The sequence below is a fragment of the Eptesicus fuscus genome, chromosome 11 (genome assembly GCF_027574615.1).
Source record: "Eptesicus fuscus isolate TK198812 chromosome 11, DD_ASM_mEF_20220401, whole genome shotgun sequence".
Taxonomy (NCBI): Eukaryota; Metazoa; Chordata; class Mammalia; order Chiroptera; family Vespertilionidae; genus Eptesicus; species Eptesicus fuscus.
This window is the reverse complement of record NC_072483.1, coordinates 83,616,842-83,634,029: the sequence shown is the minus strand read 5'-3', so window position 1 is coordinate 83,634,029 and position 17,188 is coordinate 83,616,842. Positions and strand designations below refer to the sequence as shown.

The 17,188-nt window shown below is 37.0% G+C and overlaps 1 protein-coding gene across 1 annotated transcript in view; it reads left to right on the top strand.

Moving 5' to 3' along the window:
* Nucleotides 1-17,188, top strand: part of NBEAL1 (neurobeachin like 1) — a 117,243-nt gene that overhangs the window by 35,298 nt on the left and 64,757 nt on the right. Inside the window, exons 13-25 of the mRNA XM_008146536.3 lie at nucleotides 1,198-1,296; nucleotides 1,384-1,964; nucleotides 2,859-2,991; nucleotides 4,177-4,296; nucleotides 5,248-5,551; nucleotides 8,494-8,579; nucleotides 9,785-9,874; nucleotides 11,313-11,481; nucleotides 11,920-12,053; nucleotides 12,474-12,633; nucleotides 12,741-12,843; nucleotides 13,768-13,924; nucleotides 15,635-15,793. Coding sequence (XP_008144758.2) covers nucleotides 1,198-1,296; nucleotides 1,384-1,964; nucleotides 2,859-2,991; nucleotides 4,177-4,296; nucleotides 5,248-5,551; nucleotides 8,494-8,579; nucleotides 9,785-9,874; nucleotides 11,313-11,481; nucleotides 11,920-12,053; nucleotides 12,474-12,633; nucleotides 12,741-12,843; nucleotides 13,768-13,924; nucleotides 15,635-15,793 — 2,295 coding nt within the window. The remainder of the gene's footprint in view (nucleotides 1-1,197; nucleotides 1,297-1,383; nucleotides 1,965-2,858; nucleotides 2,992-4,176; nucleotides 4,297-5,247; nucleotides 5,552-8,493; nucleotides 8,580-9,784; nucleotides 9,875-11,312; nucleotides 11,482-11,919; nucleotides 12,054-12,473; nucleotides 12,634-12,740; nucleotides 12,844-13,767; nucleotides 13,925-15,634; nucleotides 15,794-17,188) is intronic.

The following is a 17,188-nucleotide window of genomic DNA, read 5'->3' as shown; positions in this document are numbered from 1 at the left end:
AAAGATTTTCTACCCTTGATTCTCCTCCCCAGTCTTATTCATTTTGTTTAAATCTTTTGATATTATAATGAGTATATACACTGAGTTGTCAGATTATTATGATCTCTGAACGCATAATAATCTGGCCACTCAGTGCATATCCTATATAATAAGAGGCTAATACGCAAATTGTCCCCTCAACCAGGAGTATGACCAGCAGGCAGGCCAGCCAACCGCCTATGTCCCTTCCCCCTGGTCAGGCTGGCCGGACCCCACCCATGCATGAATTCATGCAGTGGGCCTCTAATACACACACACACACACACACACACACACACACACACACTTAGTGGCCAGGTTATGCGTTCAGAGATCATAATAATCTGGCCACTCAGTGTATATTTCTGCCTACTTTACTGGGCCAGTTTAGTGTTGCTAGTTTTTTTGTGTGTCTCACTAGTTCATACATGTGATTTAGACCTTACTAGAATGAACTCAGTGTTCCAGTTAATTCAGACCCTTTAGATCAGGGGTGGGGAACCTTTTTTCTGCCAAGGGCTATTTGGATATTTAAAACATCATTCCAGGACCTTATAAAAATATCAACTTAAAAATTAGCCTGCTATATTTGGTCAGACATTTAATTAACTTATCCCTGATGCCTTAGCAGGGCCAGACCCAATGATTCCATGGACCTTATATGGCCCGCAGGCCGGACGTTCTCCACCCATGCTTTAGATACAAAGAGTCAAAAGAAAACTACCCAGGTTTTTTTTTTTGGCCACTACTCAAAATTGCCAGGACTCGTTCGTCCTTTGAGGCTGCTATCTGACTCCTGTAATTCCCAAATTCTCCTTATTTTTTCTCCATTTTTATTTTGACTTAATATAATACTGCCGTAATTATAAACCAAGTGAAGAAAGTAAAGTGTCATGTAACCTAACCTGTAAAATACAATAATTTTATGATACACAACTATTTGCTAATTTTTTTTTATTTTACATTTTGGTAGATTATTGTAACATTGTATTCCAGAAGGTATATGGAGTTTATTTTAAGATAAAGGCATGTGATTTGAGAAAACAGAAATGTTAAACTCATGATTTTTTAAATATTAAGTTTATTAGCTTAAATGGATATTATTCAACATTTAAAAAATATTCCAGCAAATTTGGTCTTTAAAAATATGCTTTGATGTATTTATTTTCCCTCCCCTAGGAAGTATTTAAAGAAAGAATTGGTTATGCACATATGTTTGAAGTATTAAAGTCCCTGGGTCAGCCATCACTGGAACTACTTAAAGAACTTATGAATATGGTGAGTTTTTAGCTCTATTAAAATAAGTTCTGTTATCTCCATATCAAAGACGGTAACTAACCTTTTATCTCTTCTGTTGCTTTACAGGCTGTAGAGGGTGACCACACTTCAGTTGGGATTTTGGGCATTAGTAATGTCCAGCCTCTCTTGCTTCTTATCCAGTGGCTTCCTGAGCTAGAATCCCAAGACCTGCAGATCTTCATCTCTGATTGGCTGAAAAGAATTTGTTGTATTAATAGGCAGAGTCGAACTACGTGTGTCAATTCAAACATGGGAATTAGAATCATTGAAACCCTTGATTCCCATTCTTCCCTTCATCGAACTTGTGCTGAGAACCTGATTGCTCTCCATGGTTCCTTGGGGAGTCAGTCAGTGAGCTCAGAAGAAATCCGTCGACTACTAAGATTGCTGAGAGTGGATGAATCTGAGTATATACACCCTTATACTACTCCTGTGACTCGAGCAATCCTGACAATGGCCCGAAAACAAAGTCTAGAGAGTGCACTGCAGTATTTCAATTTGTCACATAGTATGGCAGGAATTTCTGTGCCTTCCATACAGAAATGGCCAGGGTCTGCCTTTTCCTTCAATGCTTGGTTTTGCTTAGATCAGGATCAGTTGACTCTTGGCAATGCTAACAAAGGAGGAAAAAGAAAACAGTTGTACAGGTACTGGTACACGTTATGGAATATAAGTGAATACTGTCATGGGATACATGCTGTGATTCTTAAAAAGCTTTTTCAAGCACCAATTTTTTATATTTTTTTAATTTTTCAAAAATTTTATTTCTCAGGTAACTTGAATGAAAATGTCAGCAGTCCTTTCCCCCACAGCAGGGTGTGTGTGTGTGTGTGTGTGTGGGTGTGTGTGTGTGTGTGTGTGTGTGTGTGTGTGTGTGGTGGAGTTCAAAAGCAGAAATGCAGCTCAAGCATCTAGTTTTAAATGTACAAGTTACCTGAAGCTTCTTCATCCTTAGGGTGTATACAGTTTAATTATAGGTGCTTTGTTGCTTTCATAATATTAATTGTATATCTTAAATATGTTTCTAGTTAAGTTATGGAGATTAGTTTGAAAACAAGTTCCATCTTAAAAATATTGTAAAAAAGGAGTAATTAATTTGAAATTGAATGGTAATCTCTCTATCCCATTGAAGGTGCTATGTAATTATATGAAGGACCACCAAACCTTTACGTACTAGTATGTACATCCAAAATTAGTTACTTCAGTAATCATTTTTAAATGCCTTTGATTTTTAAGACCTTTATGCTTTCTGAATCTTATTTGGGCAAATTTTTAAGACTTGAAAGCTTATAGCTTTACTATTGTTTACTAATGGGATTCCACCTATAAGACTACCTTTTATAATTTACTCAACTCTTATGTCCCCCCAAAAGACTTAAAAAACATTGTTGAAGCAAGGTTGAACTGACATGTGATAATAGAATATAAGCCACAACTTGTTTGATAAAGATATTCATGATGATGTTATGGTTTTTTGTGCCTCAGTGATGATAAAACTGAAAACTGATTTTAAAAGTTCTGATAATATATATTTTTGTTAGCTTTTTTACAGGAAGTGGCATGGGCTTTGAAGCCTTTATTACCCATTCAGGTATGTTGGTTGTGGCCGTGTGCACGAAAAGAGAATATGCGACCGTTATGCTTCCTGATCACAGTTTCTGTGATTCTCTCTGGGTAAGGCTTTAGGGCAAATTTAACTTTTTTTTTTTTAATCTTTATTGTTGAAAGTATTACATATGTTCCCCTTTTCCCCCATTGACCCCTTCATTTAACCTCTTGATTTTTTTTTTTCCTTTAAAAAGCACACATTTGGTGCATGTACATCAGGTGTTGTCATCTGCTTTTTTGTTAATCCTCTCCCAAGGATATTTTTTCCATTGATTTTTTGAAGGGAGGGTAGGGGGAAGGGAGGGAGGGAGGGAGAGAGAGAGAGAGAGAAACATTGATGTGAGAGAGACACATTGATCATTTGCCTCCTGCATGTGTCCCAACCGGGGCCAGGGATTGAACCTGCAACCCAGGTACATGCCCTTGACCAGACGAGATCCTTTGATGTGCGGGCCGTTGCTCTAACCACTAAGCAACATCAACTAAGGTGTCATCTCCTTTTTGAGAATCGATTAATTTTCACTTTCTATTCATGTTGAAGTTCATCTATAAGGAGGTTAATACTATTTATCATTATCATTGTAAATTTAGCAGTAATCATTTTTCTGCTAAAAAAATAAAATGAAATGTTATTTCTTTGACGTGTTCTAGACCTAAATTTGATTTTTGAATTATAATTTAAAATGACAACATAAATTGTTAAAAACTACATTTCTGTTGCTGCTCTTAAAATATAAAATGCTTCTCATTAGAAAAAATTGATTCTAAAGAATACTCATAGACTTGGAAAATGCAGAAAAGATACTATGTAACAGTTGTGTATAGATTTTCTAGAATATATGTAAGTGCTTTTATAGTACTTCAGGCAAGTTATTATTTAAGATCATTTTTTAAAAAACATTTTTATTGATTTCAGAGAGAAAGGGAGACGGAGAGAGAAACCTCGATGAGAGAGAATCATTGATCAGCTGCCTCTTGCACACCCCCTACTGGGGATCGAGCCCACAACCTGGGCATGTGCCCTGACAGGGGAATCAAACTGTGACCTCCTGGTTCATAGGTTGATGCTCAGCCACTGAGCCACACCAGCCGGGCAAGGTCATCATTTTAATCAGCATTTAGTCATGCTTAAACTTAATATTCTGCTGTTCACACAAACTAGTTAGAGAGTACTAAATACTCTGAAAACATTGTCATTCAAAAAACTTAATGTGATTTTTCACCTTTTAAATATATGTTTTACTTTACCAGCACAACATAACCATTGTTCACATGCCTGGAAAAAGGCCCTTTGGTCAGAGCCTTGTCTATATCTACGATAATGGACAGCAGAAGGTCTCTGCCCCTCTCAGATTTCCTGCTATGAATGAAGTAAGCACATCTAACCTACTCTTTATAGGACCAATTGATTGAGAATTCTTGAAAATTTTCAGTTTAATGTAGAAGGTTTCTCTTTATTCTAAATATGTGCCCATAAATTTTAATGTTTCCTGTATACCAAGATATAGTAGGTTAATATTTAATTCAGTTAGCCTGTCATCATTAGATGAAGTTAGACAACATGTAATAAAAACCATTCAAGGAATAAATAAATGTAATTAAAGACCTAGAGAAAACCAAACCACAACTTACAACAGCCAAAGGAAAACCAAAGAAAATGAAGAGAGCAGAGCAAAGGATCCTTTAATAAAGCTCTCCAACTATACGAAATACAAATTGTTATGATGAACTTGTTTCATTTTCCAGTAAATTTGAAAAATAATGAAGAAACTTTACATCTTCACATTATAGTTGAAATTTATTTTCTAGGGTGACTCTCAAAGAACATTAGTGCAAAATTTCTTTGAAAGTATTTGGATAATTTTGAAAGGGCCTTTTCTGAAGGTAATGGAATGGATTAGATTGCTTCCCGAGTCCTAGGATTCTAGTAATTTCTTGTTGCTGTTTATCTCAATGACCATTTCAGGGTAACCTATAATTGGCATTATTTTACTGATGTATAATTCTCTGTTTATAAATTTGAAGGGGGAAAAGGAGTTTTCTCTATTTCATAATTTAGTAAAGTTGTTAAAAATTTTGTTCATATACACTCATTAAAAAGTAAAAATTTGCAAAAGGGTATAAAGTGAGATAAAAGTAATGCATCCAAATCAAGTAGGTCTAAGGTAACATCTGTAATGTTCTCTTACGTGTACACATGCGTACACATTCATGATCCGGCAGATGTATTTATTTGCTTAATTTTATGTACCGTTTCATTTTAAATAGGAGGATTGAAATTTAATTAAAAGAGTGTAATTTGTTTTGTTTCTTAATTTTTAGCCTTTTATTTCTTGCTGCATTGGTTCAGCTGGGCAAAGAACCACCACTCCTCCACCATCCCAAATCCCAGATCCACCTTTTTCTTCTCCCATTACCCCTCATCGGACATCATTTGGTGGAATTCTGTCATCAGCCTCCTGGGGAGGAACAATTGAAAAATCAAAATTGATGACCAAATTGATATCTGCGGGAACCCAGGACAGTGAATGGGGATGCCCCACATCTCTGGAGGGTCAGCTAGGGTCTGTTATCATCTTCTATGAAGCAATACAGCCTCCTCAGGTGAAGGCATTATATTTAGCAGGTGCGTATATTAATATTCATACTGTTTAATTAAACTTAGTTTTTTCTGTTGCCTAAGTCTGAAAGGTATATTTGTTTTAATTAAAGCTTAAAGGGAAGGAAAAAAAAAAACACCTCTCACACACCATACTCCCCCCCCCCCTTGGCATTATTGAGATGTTATTGACATATAACATGTGTACATTTAAGGTATACTATGTGATGAGTTAATACACATATATATTGCACAATGATTGCCGTGGTAGTTAACACCTCCATCCACTCACAGAATTACAATTTTTCATATGTGTTAATAATATTTAAGATCTTTATTAACTTTCAAGTATATTACATAGCATTCTTATTTTAATAATTGCATTATAGTTATTTTCAAAATTATAACTGTATTTTAGTAGATTGTTCAGGAGTTAAGCCTTAATTAGCCATGTATATTAACTCTGCAGAATAACTTATTATTTGTCAAAATTTCTTTTTTAGATTACATGGGAGATTTGAGATGAATGAAAATGTCCAAACTCTCAAAGTTTAGAACCTTTTCATTACTTTAAAACTCACCAAAGCATTTGAAGTTGAGCATTATAATCCAAATAAATTCCAAATTAATAATAAGTCATTTAGTGCAATTATCACAGCTCTATAGTTTTTTATTTTATTCTTATAATTTTTTCCTAGTTACAATTCTGCTCTTGTAAATAATAATTATTTTTAATATAGTGTTCATAATGATGGTTCTTAATTGCTGCATATTATATTGGATTCATAATGCATGATTTACTTAGGCTGTTTATAATTTTGAATATTGATATAAACATAAATATTCAATACTAGAGGCCCAGTGCACAAAATTCAGCCCAGCCTACACCCTCTCCAATCGGGGACCGCTGTGGGATTGGGCCTAAACCGGCAGTCGGACATCCCCCTTGCAAACCACTGGCTCCTAACCGCTCACCTGCCTGATTGCCCCTAACCCCTCTGCCTGCATGCCCGATCGCCCCTAACCCCTCTGCCTGCCTGCCTGATTCCCCTAACTGCCTCTGCCTGCCTGCCTGCCTGATTGCCCCTAACCACCTCTGCCTATCTGCCTGATCACCCCTAACTGCTTCCCTGCCAGCCTGATTGCCCCCAACTACTCTCCCTTGCCGGCTTGATCACCCCCAACTGCCCTCCCCTGCCAGCCTGATCGCCCCCAACTGCTCTCCCCTGCCTGCCTGATCACCCCCAACTGCCCTCCCCTGCCGGCCTGACCGCCCCCAACTGCTCCCCCCTGATGGCCTGGTCGCCCCCAACTGCTCTCCCCTGCTGACCTGGTCACTCCCAACGGCCCTCCCCTGTCAGCCTGGTCACCCCCAATGGCCCTCCCATGCCAGTCTGGTCGCCCCCAATGGCCCTCTCCTGCCGGCCTGATCTGGCCCCCGATGGCCCCCCCCTGCCGGCCTGGTTGCCCCCAAATGCCCTCCCCTGCCGGCCTGATTGCACCTATCCCCCTGCTGGCCTGATCTCACCCCCAACTTCCCTCCCCTGCCAGCCTAATCACCCCTAATGGCTTTGTCCGGAAGGAAGTTGGACATCTGGAAGATGGCCGGTCGACCCAGTCTAATTAGCATAGTACCCTTTTATTAGTATAGATAGATTATATAGGATAGGATTGCTTAAATGGTGGGGAAGTCTTTTTCAGCAGGAGGAGATGCTCTTTGCAGACAAAAATACATAATCCCTATATCTGGACTAATAGCCAGCCATATGCACTGTACTGCCAAACCGGTTATTAAAAAATTGAACCGGTTTCTTACACCTTACACCAAACAGCTATTGCCCTTAAAACCCCTCCTCAGCACCCACCTTAGGTTCTGCCTTCACAGTTCACCAAGATTAGGTTCTGATTGGTTGGTTTCTATGCCAGTCAGCATCAAAAGCTCCACCTCTTAGGCAGCCATTGGCTCCTCGCAGTTCACCCAGATTTGGTTCTGATTGGTTGGTTTCTATGCCAATCAGCGTCAAAAGTTCCGCCTCCTAGGCAGCCATTGGCTCTTCTGGGAAATTCAGAATGGTCCTGCTGACAGCTGTCTCTCTCTCCGGGCCTATCTCCAGGCCTGATCTGCAACCTCCGCAGCAGCTGCTGATCAGGCCCTGTCTCTCTCTCTGGGCCTCGCCAGCAGCTGAGGCAGCTGCTGCTAAGGACCTGCCTCTCTCTCTGGGCCTGTTCTACAGTTGCCGCAGCAGCAGTGAGGTCATTAGGCTTCCAGCCCGGCCCCAGGCTGGAGGCTAACAAACTCACCGTGCCCACCTCTCCACGCCGTCCCGCCCGCCCTCCTGCCACCAGCCTTTTGGGCCGTGGTGGAGGGACCGAGAGGTGCTCCATGCACTTACTGGTCACCGATCGTCCGTCTGATCATTTAGGTCATGATGGCCCTAGGCTGCTATTAGTATAGATGAACTGTTGTACTTACTGTTTTTTTTCTTATTTTGATGGATTTACTTATGATAAAATTCCAGGATAAATATTCAAAGTGTGCATATTATGGCTCTCAATACATATTACCCAATCAGCTTCCAAAAGATATATACAGTCCTTACCAGTAATGCATGAGTATACCAGATTCATCACAGCCTCATTAAAGTAGAATGGTCAATACTGTTTCCTCCATTTTTTAATGTAAAATGGAACCAGTTTTAATTGTATTTCTTTGATTTGATTTGATTTTTTTATTAGTAAAGAGTTTTGTCCTGCTCATTTGTTATTTCATTTCTATGATATCTATTCAGATATATTAAAAGTGATATAAAAATAAAGTACATTTTGGCTAGTGTGTTTTAACTGTGTTATATGAGTAGCTTGAAACAGCTCAATTTAAAATTTTGTTCTGATTACACAGAACCAAAGAGGCCAGATCTATTCAATGATATGTGTGCGTGTGTGTGTTTGTGTGTATAAATAATTTTTAGGTCCAAACTGTTTAAGCCCTTGGAAGTTTCAAGAGTCTGACATGGTGGACCTGCCCGGTAATGTCCTCCTTCACTACACTGCAAAGGTCAGAGTAAATTCATGGATTGTTTATCTGGTTGTAACTAACTATGCTATCTATGAACTAGAATTCCTTTTTAAATTACTTTTGTCATTTCAGTGGGTAATTGAGAAGGGGCTTGAATTGCCATTAAAATTATTAATTTTCAAAGGAAGATGAGAAGCATTAAAAATAAAGATGCACCTCTCATCTACAGTTTAAAGTGATCAATAGTCATCCCAATAGTATGAATAGAAATAGCTGTAATGGGAATTTGTACAAATGAAATCAACTTCAGTAAGTGAAACTGTTTAAATGTGTTTTTTTCCCTACTTTTTTGGAAGGAGCGAGAAAACAGAATTGCTCAGCATTTGCTTTGTTAATTTTTAAAATATGATGTTAGAAAACGAACACAAAAAAGGAAATGTTTACTTAGGATGGAGAAAAAAACAACCACCTATAAGTATACCATACTTAGTCATTTTTCCCTTGGACAAAAGGTCAGCAAGGACCAAGTGAAAGAGATCAAAGGTAGAGCTGGGAGAAAGAAAAGGGAGAAGTTGCATAAACAAACTATCAGTTGCCCTCATTATATTCAATGTTACATTGACCAAGAAAATGCTTTTTCTGTGTTAGATTATACATTATAGAACTTTTTCCTAGTTTAGTCTTCTAGTTTAGTTTAGTCTTCTAGTTTAGTCTTCTGGCCATAATTTATTACTTTGAATACTCATTTGTTATATCTGGCCTAATAAAATTTACTTATCAGTTGGAATTTCCCCCTAACTTTTTATTTTGATTAATTTCAAATCTAGAGAGAATTTGAAAGAATTTGAGAGAATTTGTAAGGAGAAGTCCTGTATACTCTTCACCTAAATTTGCCAATTATCAATGTTTTTAAAAAGGCAAAAAAGTCTTCTTGCATATATGGTTTAAAAGAGAAAAAGATGTGAAACTATGTGGTTGGGGAGTGGTAAGTTCTAGCTATAGCTCATCTGTCAGATGACAAGCAGCAGTGACCTGCATTTGATGAGTACTTTAGAATCTAGTCCCTGATTCTTATAAGAAACAATCAGAGACTAATAATACTAAACTTAATATTGTAGGCATCTTATAATTGACTATGCGATATACCTTTTAAAGTTATGGTGAAATGTTCCATCTATAGTTATGTTTTGTCTTCATTGTGCTTAGCTGTTTGCCATGTTTTTTATTTATTTATTTATTCTTAGGCCTGCAAAAATTCAATCTGTCTTGATTTATCTACTAATTGTTTGCATGGAAGGTTAACAGGAAACAAAGTAGTAAACTGGGACATTAAGGTAAGTTAATGATAAATGGTAGGCAACATATTTTGTAGGTTTACTGATTCTGTAGAAGGGTTTATGATTTAAGCATCATCGTTAAAATGTTTGCAGGATGAACAAATAAGTAGTTGAATGACTGATTTGCTTGAAATTTAGGTTTTAAACTATGCCGTCAGCTTAACAATTTTCATGATAAAATATACTATCTTATTAATTGCTCTATTTGTTAAGGTATTTAATCCCTAAAACTATGTGGCAGATTTCAACCCCTTCCGGTCACTTTAACACCAATTGAATATGCTTATTCGTAGAACAAATCATTAGGATAATTCTTCCTGTGTAAAAATAAATCCATCAGTTAGTATTAATCCTCATGTTATTTCTGTGGTATAAATATTTATTTATTTATTTATTATTTCAGAGAGGAAGGGAGAAGGAGAGAGAGAAACATCAGTGATGAGAGAGTACCAATTATTGGCTGCCTCCTGCACGCCCCCTACTGGGGATCAAGCCCACAACCTGGGCATGTGCCCTGACCGGGAATCGAACCGTGACCTCCTGGTTCATAGGTTGACGCTCAACCATTAAACCACGCCAAATAGGCTATAAATCTTTCTTTCTCTTTGATTTTAAGAACAGATATCAGTTAGCATAGTAAGATTTATGATATGCTTACCAATTTATAAGTTAACTTTGGCTGTCACTTGTAAGATTGGTTTTACAAGGCTTGTAAATGTGAAGAGGTTGTATACAAACTTTAGTTGGGTCTGCATGGCAGTTTAGAACATTTTAGCAATTCTTAATAGCGAATGTTATGTAGACTCACTATATGTCAGGCACTGAGCTTACTTAACCCCTGTAACAACTTTACAAAGTAGGAATTAATATCATCCTAATTTTAAAGATGATGAAACTGAGGCAGAGAAATTAGTAATGTGTCAGAGGATTTTGAATATATTTTGTTAAGCTATTCAATATAGTCACTTTGAACTTTGGTTGAAGCCACCTACTCCGCCCATTTTGTTAAGTAAAAGTAGAGGAATCAGTCATATTTCTCCTGTCAAATATATTCTCTCTTTTTTCTTCATTATTTGTTCCCCTGTTCATTATGCCCAATTGCCTTGTGACAGTTTCCTCTTACATCCTTAGTGTTACATTATAAAGTCAGCTCATGTGGTCATGTTTAGATTGCCTGTTTGGAATTCCTGAACTTTGGAAAACGAAGGTGCAGTAAAAAGGACCTGGCTTAGTCTCTGTTGAGTATTGATTATGGTGACTTCTAAGGCTGCTCTTTAAAGCATATGCCGATACAAGGGTTCCTGTAGCTTAGGTTGTCCCGTCCCATACATTGCCTAAAGATTTAGTAAATTATAACCTCATAATACTGTGTAGTTATCAAATGACAAAATTGTCCTTGTTTTAAAGATTAAAATATTATAATTTTCTTTTTCAGGACATCATAAACTGCATAGGTGGAATAAATGTACTCTTTCCTCTGTTGGAACAAATTAGCCACTTCAGTGAAGGACAGATTCCCGAAGGAATAAATGAAATAACAGTTTCTGAATTGATAACACCTGTAGAAGGAGATTGGGTGATACCGACCTCCACAAAGACATCAGGTATTAAGATGAAATTAATACAAAATAGTCATTGAAAAATTGGAGAATTAATTGAAAATAGATTAAGATATCTATTAGGAAGAAACTTAACCATTTGTAGCTGAGGCAACCCATCCCTAATTTTACTAATGTTCAGAAAGTTTATAATATTTAGTCAGAAGACTTAAGATGTTGGTTTTACTCTTATCCCAAGTTTGTACTTTTAGTGGAAATATGACAACATTGTTAAATTTATAGTAGAGAAAATATTTACATGTGCGTATAAGTATACAATATGCAATTGCTTCTTTCTCTGATATTTGTGTTCTGTAAGTGACCTTAGGAGGCAAATTTTTTAACCGGATTCTTTGTATGTTACAATAGTCATTATGATAGAGAAAACATGATATAAAGTGATTAGAATAATTATGATAATTAATGGCATGTTCACAATTCCAGAGTCAAGACTAGAGAGGAGTTTAGTTGCAACATTTATCTTGATTGTGAAACACTTGATTCAAAGACATCCTATTAACCAGGACAATCTTATTCACTCCCATGGAGTTGCTACTCTTGGTGCCTTACTTCAGAAGGTGAGCTAGTCTAACATTATGTAAATGTGGCTGGTGATTGTAAATAGCAGTTAGTGTTGTAGGTTTTTCTTCCTAATAAGTAAGTATTTTTTTAAAATTACACTATTACAGCTTGTTGTATTAGTGCATATAATTTATTTCACAAGTAGATTTTAATAATCATTAAATCACCTTATACAAGAATCACTTACATAATAGGACCTTGTTTGTTACCTTTGTTATTTGGGATATGTGATTAATTCCTAACAGTAGGAAAATATGTTCTAGCATTACTTCAGAAAAATTGTCTTAAGTTGTTTACATTTTTCTAATCAACATTTTTATATTTAGTAGATATTCTGAATAAATTACTTAAAATTATAGCTTAATAATAATTATTTAAACTGAGCTTTACAGAAACCTTTTCTGTTTGGATTTCAGGTGCCAAGCACTTTGATGGATGTTAATGTATTGATGGCAATTCAATTACTAATTGAACAAGTATCATTAGAGAAAAATATGCAGCTCCTGCAACAAATGTATCAGTATTTACTTTTTGACTTTCATATTTGGAACCGTGGAGATTTTCCCTTTAGAATTGGTGAGAGCAGGCTGTTAGATACAATTTTATAGTTGTTTTAGAAATTTATAACTACATATATGACTTTATGATAGGTATATCATTTAAGAGTGAACTTTCTGTTTTAGGTCATATACAGTATCTTTCCACCATCATCAAAGACAGCAGGAGAGTTTTCAGAAAGAAGTATGGTGTGCAGTTTCTCCTAGATACCCTTAGGATTTATTATGGGTATGATGTCCTTATGCCTTCTCAGTTTGATATTTTCTGCCTGCTACTTGATTGGAATATCTAGGTTTTTTATTTTCCAGCAATTCTAATATCCTTTAACTTCAGAGCGGCAGGATAGTGTGGAGGTCAAAATGAAAAACAATGAATCATATACTTTAGGTTTGAATCTTGTGTTTCATTAATTGACTAACCGTAGGCAAATTACTCAACTTTTTTGTGCTTAAGTTTTCTGTTCTGTGACAAGGATATAATAAAATTGAGATATCGTATGGTTGTTTTGAGGATTAAATTAAATGAATTAATAATGTATAAAGCACTTAGAATTGTGTCTGCTACATAGTGAGTGTTGCATAATATATACATTAATATCTTTGTCATTGAAACTACTAACTTCAAAAGGTTTCCTATTTAGAAAAAGAAGCCAAAGATACCATAGATTCTTTTTTTTTTAAAATAAAATTTATTGGGATAACATTGGTTACTAACATTATGTTATGAGTATTAATAACATGGAAACATCTTTTTAAAATTAATTTTTTGTGTAAAAAACTAGAGGCCCAGTGCATGAAATTCGTGCACTCGGGGGGGGGGGGTGTCCCTCAGCCCAGCCTGTGCCCTCGCACAGTCCAGGAGCCCTCAGGGAATGTCCAACTGCCATGGAGGTGGGAGAGGCTCCCAACACCGCTGCTGTGCTCGCCAGCTGTGAGCACAGCTTCTGGCTGAGTGGTGCTCCCCCTGTGGGAGTGCACTGACCACCAGGGGGCAGCTCCTGCATTGAGCGTCTGCCCCCTGATGGTCAGTGCACATCATAGTGACCAGTCGTTCTGCCATTTGGTCAATTTGCATATTAGCCTTTTATTATATAGGATTTTTTATTATAAGAATTTTAAATTTCAATTCTTGCACTTTTACTTTCTCTTTCAGAAGTGATTGTAAATATAGTGAGCTGTCTCTAGATGATATTCGGACAATAAGGACTTCTTTGTATGGACTAATTAAATATTTTCTGTGCAAAGGTGGAACTCATGAAGAGATACAAAGTATTATGGGTTACATAGCTGCTATTAATGAAGAAGAACAGGTATTATGCCCAAGATGATCTGATTTTTCCTTTTAACATTTAAGTTTCTGTATCATCATCTTTTAAACTTATGTATGTATAATAAACATTTTAACAGTAAAATGTTTATAGTGTCATGTATAATATTATGCAGTTAAATAAGTAAAATTTATCTCCTAACTGAAAGTTTAATAAACTAGATGTCAGTATAATAAAATACTTTAATAAACTAGAAAGTAGGCTGTGAAAATAGTTGCTTTGTCTGGCAATTCTGAACCTATTTTCATAGGTCACATAATGTATATTTACCTATCATCAGAGTTTACTGGGCAGATTTCTAACATGAATTTTAACATAGATTCATAAAAATTTTGCATAAAGTAAATTGTAAATGTATTTCTATTTTTAAATAATTTTATATACATTATTTATTTATAGCTCAGAACTACTTTTTAATACAGTAATTCTCAATGTTTAGTTAGCTTTACCTGGGAACTTTTTATAAATTAAAAGATACTACTGGCCCTAACTGGTTTGGCTCAGTGGATAGAGCATCGACCTGCGGACTGAAAGGTCCCAGGTTCGATTCCGGTCAGGGGCATGTACCTTGGTTGCAGGCACATCCCCAGGTGGGGGCGTGCAGGAGGCAGCTGATCGATGTTTCTAACTCTATCCCTCTCCCTTCCTCTCTGTAAAAAGTCAATAAAATATATTTTAAAAAAAAAAAAGATACTACTGAATCAAGCTCTCCAGGTGATTGTGGTACATCGTAGAATTTGAGAACCACTTGTATAAAATATACAGATCAGGAATTTCTCTTCCCATTTGTACATTTGAAAATATATGTTCAGAAAGATTAGGAGACTTAAAAATTTGCCACACAGCTGATAAACCTAGGACTAGAAGAACCAAATGTCTTTACTGCTGTTTCTGTGCTCTTTCTGTATCCCACTCTCAGCATCAAATTTGAGGCGCTTTAATTTATGTTGACTTAAATATTTTTCCCTGTATCATGAAATACTCATTGTGTACTCAATGGTTACATGCCTTTATAATCGGTATTATATACATAAGTGAACTTTGGCAGTTTCCCTATAAGGTCGGACTACTTCAAAAGCTTCTCATCATTTACAATAATGAGTAGCCATCTTATTAAATGTTAGCTCTATTGTCACCTGCTATGATTCATTGCCAATGAAATTTTCTTGGCCAATTCAAAGAATTATTTTTTGAAAACTTAACTCTGTATAGAACAATACCAGCCATTGTAGGTTTATATTGATGAACCAATTATCATTTTTACTTTTAGCCTAATGGAGGCAGGGGTGAGTAAGAAAAGCTTATAAATAATTATGAAACAAACACACCAAAAAAGAGCATGATAACATCTATAAGAGAGAAACAAAGTCCTATGAGGTTTGCATACGAGAGTATTACATGGTGAGGAGACCAGGAAAGGCTTTATGGAAGAGATTGCTTTCATATGGATAAAGCGGAATAGGTATGGTTCAGCAGGTAAATGTGGCTGTGAGAAGATATACAAAAGGAAGTGGAATAAACCAAAAAGCATAATGGAGTGAAAGGCAGGGTTCAGAAGACATCAGACAGTTCAGTTAAGCTAGAATATTAGGGTATGTTGGATTTAGCGAAATAACTGTTTGTGGTTTATGATTTTATTTGGCTTCCATATCTGAGTGTGGTCATTTGATTTGTGTTGTTTGATTTTAAAAGCTCTTTGGAATTTTGGATATACTCTGTAGTCTCCTGCGTACCAGCCCAACAAAAGGTCAGCTTTTTTTACTGCTGTTTGAACCAGGAAATGCTGACATTCTTTATGCCTTGCTCTTAAATCAGAAGTACTCTGACAGACTAAGAGAAATCATTTTTAAGGTACATTTTTCAGATGTCTTTATATTTTGGGACAGTTATGGTATATGAATTTACTTGGAATATATACATTCTATGAATGTAAATCTTTTTTATATCTACTTCTAATTATAAATTATCACATTTGTTTTGATATATATTCTCCATGATTTGTTTGCATATTAAAAAGCTAATTATATTGTAATCTTATCAATCATTTCAGTGGAAAATGTACTTTGTTATACCATCCTCAATATAAAATTTCTCATGTCCATTTTCACTTGTGGTGGGTCTACATGGCAGATCATAATTAACCTTATATAGCACTCACTGTTTGTCAGGCACTTGCAACAACTTCATGAAGTGTATATTATTTTCATCCCCACATTTCAGATGAAGAAAGTCAGGCAGAAAAATTGTAATTTGTCTTGTCAAAGAAATAGAACCTGTTTTATTAAACACTCTAGAATATTCCAAACTCTGAACTTTGACTGAAGCCACCCACTACACCTTTTTTGTTAACTAAAAGCAGAGTCAGTCATATTTCTGTTGCTGAATACATTATTTTTTTCCCATGATTTATTCTCCTGTTTATTATGCTTAATTGCCTTACAACAGTTGTTTCCTCTTATAGCATTAGTGTTACATTATAAAGTCTACTTACGGGGTCATACTTGGATTGCCTATGTTTGAAATCCCTAAACTTTAGAAAACAAAGGTACACTAAAAAGTGGTCTGACATAGTCTCTTGTGTATTGGTTGTGGTGACCCATGAAGCCACTCTTTAAAGCATCTGCCCATACAAGTGTCCCTTTGTGGAGATGAAATTAAATGTTATTTCTTTAAAAAATGGCCTTGGAAGGATTCTTCATGATATTATTTTCAAGACTACAGGCTTGGTGCACGAAATTTGTGCACTCAGTGGGGGAGGTCCCTTAGCCCGGCCTGTGCCCTCTTGCAGTCTGAGAGCCCTTGGGGGATGTCTGACTCACGGCTTAGGCCCGTTGGACATCCTTAGCACTGCCACGGAGGCAGGAGAGGCTGCTGTGGAGGTGGGAGATGCTCCCGCCACCACTGCTGCATTCGCCAGCCGTGAGCCTGGCTTCTGGCAGAGCGGCGCTCCTGCGTTGAGCGTCTGCCCCCTGGTGGTCAGTGTGCAACATAGCAACCGGTCATTCCGCCGTCAGGCTGAAACCAGCTCTCCGACATCCCTCGAGGTGTCCCAGATTGCGAGAGGGTGCAGGCCAGGCCGAGGGACCCCACCGGTGCAAGATCAGGGCCTGGGAGGTTGGCCAGCCAGGGAGGGCCTGCAGGAGGGCTCCAGGCCGTGTCCGGTCCGTCTCAGTACCAATCGGCTGGACCCCAGCAGCAAGCTAACCTACCAGTTGGAGCATCTTCCCCCTGGTGGTCAGTGCACAT